General features: G+C 40.3%; 1 protein-coding gene across 7 annotated transcripts in view; it reads left to right on the forward strand.

Annotated features, from left to right (window-relative positions):
• The window catches only part of LOC138160260 (galactoside alpha-(1,2)-fucosyltransferase 2-like), a 40,043-nt gene that overhangs the window by 6,935 nt on the left and 25,597 nt on the right, over window positions 1–7,511 (forward strand). For 4 of the 7 annotated variants that reach the window (XM_069086858.1, XM_069086857.1, XM_069086856.1 and 1 more), the window contains one exon: window positions 6,458–7,505. The exons of 1 other annotated variant lie outside the window; for it this stretch is intronic. In XM_069086858.1, coding sequence (XP_068942959.1) covers window positions 6,460–7,467 — 1,008 coding nt within the window. In that variant the 5' untranslated portion in view covers window positions 6,458–6,459 and the 3' untranslated portion in view covers window positions 7,468–7,505. Of the gene's footprint in view, window positions 1–1,191; window positions 4,780–6,457; window positions 7,506–7,511 lie in introns of those variants that run through there. 2 more of the 7 variants (XR_011168115.1, XR_011168114.1) reach the window with 2 other exon arrangements.

The raw sequence follows: 7,511 nt of genomic DNA on the forward strand, positions 1-7,511 counted from the left end.
CTAGACCTGTTAGAAAGAGCAGTGCTACAAAAATACAGACAGGAGAGAAGACCTAGGAGGAGACAGTGATCAACCATGTTGGGGAGCTGCTGATGGGAGGTGAAGAACAATAAGGTGTTCCATAGCTTTCCCCAAGAACAATATTTGGCAATCAGTATCAAGAAATATTGCGGTGTCTCCTAAAAGCAGTCTGGCCATGCAGGAAGCAGCCTTGGTAGTCAAGGACATTACTGATAATCTATGTTTAGCTGAGTGAATCTGTGATAAACTGGTGATTCAAAGTTCACTGTAAAACTTTCCATGCATAAACAAGAATGCTATGTAATCAATTATATACTACTCCATTGAATTAGCATTGTTGCCTAACTATGGTCGTCTAGCCCGAACCTTTTGTTCACCATCCATCCTATACCTTCAGTGGCTGGCAATAAGGTCTGAGAATAGGCCATTGTATTTGCAAATAGATCTCTGAGAAACTTTGAAGAGAAATTTCAGGTCAGAGATATGGTCAGAAGCTAGACTGCAGGGGTTGAGAGGGGAATAAGAAGGAAATATAGACAACTTTTCCTAGGAATTTGGATGTGAAATGAAGGAGAGATAAAACTGTAAAAGATGGTAGTTCAAGGGAGGAGGTTTGTTCATTAGTTATTAAGGATAGGGTTTTCCTGGGCACATTTGTAGACAGTAGGGAAGATAGAGTAAGTAGATAGAGAGAGTGTAAAGATCTAAAATTAGAGAGAGAAAAGATAATAGCTGGAAGGATTGTGGGGGCAAGGGAATGGTCCTTAGAAGAGGGGGTATCAAAGATATAAGAAGAGCGATTGGCTTTGATAAAGAGAAGTGTCAAAGGTAAAGGAAGCAGGGGCGGCTAGGTGGCGCAGCAAGTAGAGTGCCGGCCCTGGAGTCAGGAGGACCTGAGTTAAAATCTGGCCTCAGACACTTAACACAAAAACTAGCTGTGTGGCTGTGGGCAAGTCACTTAACCCCAGCTGCCCTCCAAAAAGCAAAAAAAAAAAAAACAAAAGGTAAAGGAAGCAGAGGATAAGGGATAATAATAAAGTCAGATCATATCCAGAGTACTGTGTTCAATTCTAGCATATTGATAAAACTCCTTTCAAGTAGGGATTGTTTCATTAGTTGTCTTTGAATCTCTGATACCTAAGACATCTGATTTTAGTTGTTTTCACACAGAAGATCCTGAAGATGGACTGAACACTTCCATAGTATTCTCAACAGATGGCCTTCAATCAGTGCTGAAGCCATTGACTATATACCTCAGGTTGAGTCAATTCCTCTCTAGCCAAACTTTCAAATGAAGAAGAGGATTTGAATGCTATTAGGCTTCTCTTCCGTGGCAAAGTTCCTGGTGCTGATTCTATTCCAGTTGACAATTACATGGCAGGGGGTCCAATGTTCATAAAATAGCTGACTGAAATCTTCTGGGTCATATGGCAAGAGGAGGTTATCCCCCAGGAATTCAAGGATGTATGTCTCCATTGCCCATCTCTATAAAGGTAAAGGAAATAGATTGTCCTGTGACAATCATGAGAGGGCCTCTCTCTTAGTCATTGCTGGCTAGATTCTTGCCAGAGGCCTCCTTATTTGGCTGATCCTTCACCTGGAAGACAGTTATTTACCTGAAGGCCAGTGTGGCTTTAGAAAGAGCCAAGGAATGGTCAAATGGTGTTTGCTGCCCGACAACTCCAGGAGAAATGCCAGAGGCAGAACAGAAATCTGTATACAATGTTTGTCAATCTAACCAAGGACTTTGATACTGTCAGTTGTGAGGGCTTGTGGAAAATTCTGGCAAAATTTGGTTGCCCAGAGAAGTTCATCAGTATTATATGTCAGTTTCATGACAGCATGTTTGCCTGGGTTCTGGATAATGAACAATGTTCCTGCACTTTCCCAGTCACCAATAGAATGAAACAAGGTTGTGTGCTTGCTCCCATGCTTTTTTAGCATGATGTTTTCACCAATGTTGTTAGAAGCCTCAATGAGGATGAAATCAGCATCAAGGTCAGCTACCCCACTGATTGCAAACTAATTTGGAAAAGCTGCAAGCCAAGACCAAAATGGAGGGAGTGTTGGTACATGACTTTTTGTTTGCACATGATTGTACACTCAGTGCAGCCTCTGAGGCTTAGGTGTGACAAAGTATGTATCGATTCTCTGCTGCTTGCGCTAATTTTGACCTAACAATTAACACTAAGAAAACAGGTTCTCCACCAGCCGGCACCACACCATCTATATGTGGAACCACATTACAGCAAATGGGGAACTTTTGAATACTGTGTATAAATTCACTTACTTTGGTACCATACTTTCCAAGGATGTATACATAGATGATAAGGTTGACACACCAACTGCCAGAGCTAGCTCAGTATTTAGAAGGCACAGGAGGAAAGTGTGGAAGAGAAAAGATATTAGACTGCCTATCAAAGTGAAGGTCTACAGAGCTGTTGTGCTGACCTCATTGTTGTATGCCTGTGAAATCTGGACAGTCTACCAGCACCACGCCAGGAAACTGAATCACTTCCATTTGAATTGTCTTGGGAAGATTCTGAAGATCATGGGCCTAAGTTACAAGACACTGAGGTCCTTTCTCAAACTAAACTGCCAAGCATTCAAGCTCTTCTGCAGAAAGCCCAATTCTGATAAGCTGACCAAATTGTTCAAATGCCAAAAGTGCATAACTATATATTTGCCTAAAAGACTATTTTACAGAGAACTCACACAAGGCAAGTGCTCATATGATTGTCAGAAGAAGCTATTCAAAGAAACTCTCAAGATCTCTCTGAAGAACTTTGGAATTGATTGTATGATACCAGAGACACTGGCAAAGGCCCACTCAGCATGTTGTGCCTTCAATCAAAGAAGGCACTGTGCTCTATGAGCAAAGTAGAATTGCAGTAGCTCGAAAGAAACATGAGATGCACAAATTTAGAGACATCTCCTCTTCAAATATTCATGTGGACATTTGTGCCCAATCTGTGGGAGAGCCTTCCAAGCTCATATTGGTTGGATCAGCCATAGTTGGATACACTGTATCTTGACCCCAACATAGTGATATCATTTGGTCTTCTTCCAGAAGGAAGGACAAGAAGGAACCAATTGTCTTCAAATACATCTTTTTTTCAAGCATGTGATCTGAATGTTTGTTGTTCTTGTTATTTTGAGGCTGAGCCTATTTCCCAGGCTAGAAGTGCAGTGGCCACTCAGGGGCCTGACTCAATCCTACCCTCTGGCTAACTGGTAACAGGTGAGGTACCTCACCAGGTAGGTAGTGCAAGCCTCACTGGAGAATCAAATGAGATAATGAAAGCAAAGCACTTTGGTAAACCTTAAAGTGCCATGTAAATGTCAGCTATAGTTATTACTAATTAATCCTCAGGTACACTGTCCTTTGGAGGCCTAGGGTGCCTAGTCTCAACTATTAGACTTTAGATATCCAGCCCATTGGGGCTCTGGAATTCAGTCCTATCCCAGACCCTCTAGGATATAACAATAACAACAAAAATAGTTAACATATTATAGTACTTACTATATACCTGACCATGTGCTAAGTGTTTTACAATTATTATATCTAGGAATAAATCCACCTGAAAGAGATCCCAGGAGGAAAACTTACTGGAATATCATGGCTAAGTTTCAAAGACTCCAATTAAGGAAAAAATATTGGAAGCAACAAGAAAAAAACAATATAAATATTATGGAGCTACAAAAAGGATTACACAAGACCTAGCAGCTACTGTGTTGAAGGACCTTAGGTCTTGAAATACTGTATTTTGCAGAGCAAAAGCTCAGGAGTTACAACTAAGGGTAACTTACCCAGCAAAAAAAAAAAAAAATTAATGAACTGAAAGACTTTCAGGTTTTGTGACAAAAACATCAGAACTTAAGGGAAAATTCAACATATGAGATCCAGGAGATATATAAGGTAAACATTAAGGACCAATTATAAGGGACTCAGGTCAAATTGTTTATTTCTTTTTTTTTTTGTAGGGGAGAGGGCAGGACAATTGGGGTTAAGTGACTTGGCCAAGTTCACATGGCTAGTAAGTGTTAAACATCTGAGGCAGGATTTGAACTCAGGTCCTCCTGGCTCCAGGGCCAGTACTCTATTCACTGCACCACCTAGGCACCCCATTTATTTCTTATGTATGAAAATATTATCACTTCTTTTATAACTGTCATCTTTATGTGATTAGTTTGAAAGAAAGGCTTAGGCTGAGCTGAGTATGATGGAATGATTCTAAAAAAAAATGAAATCATGTAGGGAGAAATAAAATGAGTCATAAAAGGAAAAATTGATACAGAAAGCTAGTAAGGGGGAGGGTGGGTAGTACTGAAATCTTACTCTCATCAGAAAAGGGTTAAAGAGGGAACAGCATATACATCCAGCAGGGTATAAAAGTCTTCTAAATGCAGAAAGAAATAAGAGGGCAAGGGGATAGGGTAGGGGGAGAAGATAAGGGAAGGACTCTTGGAGGGGTGGGTAGGTTAAGGAATAGGACGTCAAGGTAGCAGGTAGAAGCAAAGCAGAAGAGAGAGGAGGGATAGGAATAGGAAGAGCAGAGTTTGTGAAAGGAGGAAGGAGGAAAATATACAAGTAATTAGAATGTGACTAGGATGAATTTATCCATAAAATGGAAACTGATAGCAGATTAAAATTTTGAATTCAACAATATGTTGCTTTCAGGAAATGCCATAAAAATGAGAGATACACATAAACATAAAATAAAGGTCTAGAATAGCATTTATTATATAAAAAAATAAGCAGAGGTAGTAATCACGATCTTGGACAAAGGTAAAGCTAAACTAGATTTAATCAAAAGATAAAAATAGGGAAACCATACTATGTGTCAGCCATAGTATTCAGTATTGTTTTAGACCATTTAAAATAACTAGTATAAAATGCCTGAGAGTATAGCTGCCAAAACAGACACAGGAACTCTATGACCATAACATAAAAGACTTTTTATACAAATAAAGTCAGATCTATATAATTGAAGTTATATTTATTGTTCATGGGGTAGGCAAAGTCATTATAATTTAAAATTACAATTTTACCTAACTAATCTATTTATGTAATGCTATCTCAATTAAATCACTAAAAAAAATTACCTTACTTAGAAAAAATAAAAAAGTTTATTTGGAAGAACAAAAGGTCAGGAACTTCAAAGAAAGTAGGGGGAAAAAGATGTAAAGAAAGCAGATTCAGTATTATCACACTTTAAACTATAGCGTAAGATGACAGCATTGTTGAAGTGTATTAAAATTTTCTTGTATAAATAAAACCTATGCAGTCAAGAATAGAGGGAATGCAGAAAATTGGGGGAAAACTTTCATAGACAATCTCTCAGATAGAATGTGATTAGCTTGGAAAATTTCTGTGGTGTAGGAAATGATGGGCTGGTTGATTTAGAAAAACCATGGAAAGACTTGGACCTATGAAGAAGATGCTATCTTCCTTCAAAGAAAAAGATGACAAAGGGAAATAAGCATAGTATAGTCTTACATGTATGTGTATGAGTGTATGTGTATGTTTATAGATATCTGTGTATATATATGTGTGTGTGCATACATATATACACATATGTGTATGTGTATATATATGAATATATATGTGAATATATTTATATATCTCCATGCTTAATTGTAGCTTTTGTTGGGACAGGGGAGGGAGGGGGAAAATAAAGTAAAAATGCACAGCAGAGAAGAAAAGAAAACTTGCAAGGAAGCAAAGAAAAGCTGGACAGCTTTGAAAACAATGTGTAGTATTTATTACGTAGGTTTCCTTGTAATGGAAATTTATAGTTTTTTTGTTGAATTCTCTCCTATGTTCTGCTATGTATATGGCAATGTTTTTTTTTTCCCTTTTCTTCTTATTTTTTTTTAAGCAATTGGAGTTAAGTAATTTGCTCAAGGTTACACCGCCAGGTGTTTCTGGGTAGGTGCTAAGTGTCTGAGCCCAGATTTGATCCCCAGGTCATCCCGACACTGGGGCCGGTGATCTTTCTCACTGTGCTACCTGGCCACTCCCCCCCCCTTTTCTTATTTTGTATTTAAGTTTAGAATAAATTTAAAAACTCAAAAAGTAGGATAAAATAAATACAGGTATTATCTCATTTGATCCTCACAACTACCCTAGGAAGGTAGGTCCCATTATTATTCTCATTTTACAGATGAGGAAACTGAGACAAACAGAGGTTAAATGACTTGCTTAGGGTCACACGACTAGTCAGTACCTGAGGCTGTATTTGAACTTGGGTCTTCCTAACTTCAGGCCCAGTGCTCTGTCCATTGCACCACCTCCGCCCCAGAAATATAGCTCCGTACAGTCCCAGGAGACCCAAATGTCTACCTTCATCATTCCCAGTTACCTAGATATCCAGCTCTCTCCAACTCCAAATGATTTTACTAACTTTTTTCCCTTTTTCTTTCCTCCCCTCAGTCATGTCAGGCCCCTTGATGTTCTTTTCCCTCCCAACCCTCCACTTCCTCCTCTTCATTTTTGTGACCTCAACGGTCTTCCACCTTCAACTTCGATTCTCAAAGATGTCCAAATCATGGAAACAGAAATCAGTCCCTGAAACCTCAGCCCTTGTGACCTCACACCTTGAGGACATCTGGACTGTGAATTCTATAGGTCGTCTAGGAAATCAGATGGGTCAGTATGCCACTCTCTATGCCTTGGCGAAACTCAATGGACATCGGGCCTACATCTCTCCCGAGATGCATCGTTACCTCGCTCCCATCTTCCGCATCACTCTTCCTGTTCTCCCAGCCAGTGTAGCCAAGCACATATCTTGGCATAACTACCCCCTACATGACTGGATGTCAGAGGAATATCGCCATATTGATAAGGCCTATGTCCGTTTCACCGGCTACCCCTGTTCCTGGACTTTCTATCACCACATTCGAGAAGAAATTCGTCGTGAATTTTCCCTGCATGACCATATCAAAAAGGAGGCTCAAGCCTACCTTTGGGGGATACGGAAAAGCCCAGCCACCTTTGTAGGGGTCCATGTCCGCCGAGGTGACTACGTTCATGTCATGCCCCAGATCTGGAAAGGTGTGGTGGCAGATAAGGGCTACTTGGAACAGGCAATGAATTGGTTCAGAGACCGTTACAGTGATGCTCTCTTTGTGATCACCAGCAATGGGATGGCCTGGTGCCGGGACAACATTGACACCACAAAGGGAGATGTGATATTTGCAGGAAATGGGAAGGAGGCCTCTCCAGAGAAGGATTTCGCTCTGCTTATCCAATGCAACCACACCATCATGACTATTGGTACCTTTGGCATCTGGGCTGCCTACCTGGCAGGTGGTGAGACGATCTATTTGGCCAACTACACCCTTCCAGACTCACCCTTCCTCAAAATCTTCAAGCCTGAGGCTGCCTTCCTGCCGGAATGGGTAGGGATCCCAGCTGACCTGTCACCTTTGCTCAAGAACTGAACATAGTTCTTTTTTCATACCCTCACCCCAGAGTCTGACTATGG

Source organism: Petaurus breviceps, unplaced genomic scaffold (genome assembly GCF_028583685.1).
Source record: "Petaurus breviceps papuanus isolate PSGF00001 unplaced genomic scaffold, PetGlider_PUasm1.0 180, whole genome shotgun sequence".
NCBI classification, from domain to species: Eukaryota; Metazoa; Chordata; class Mammalia; order Diprotodontia; family Petauridae; genus Petaurus; species Petaurus breviceps.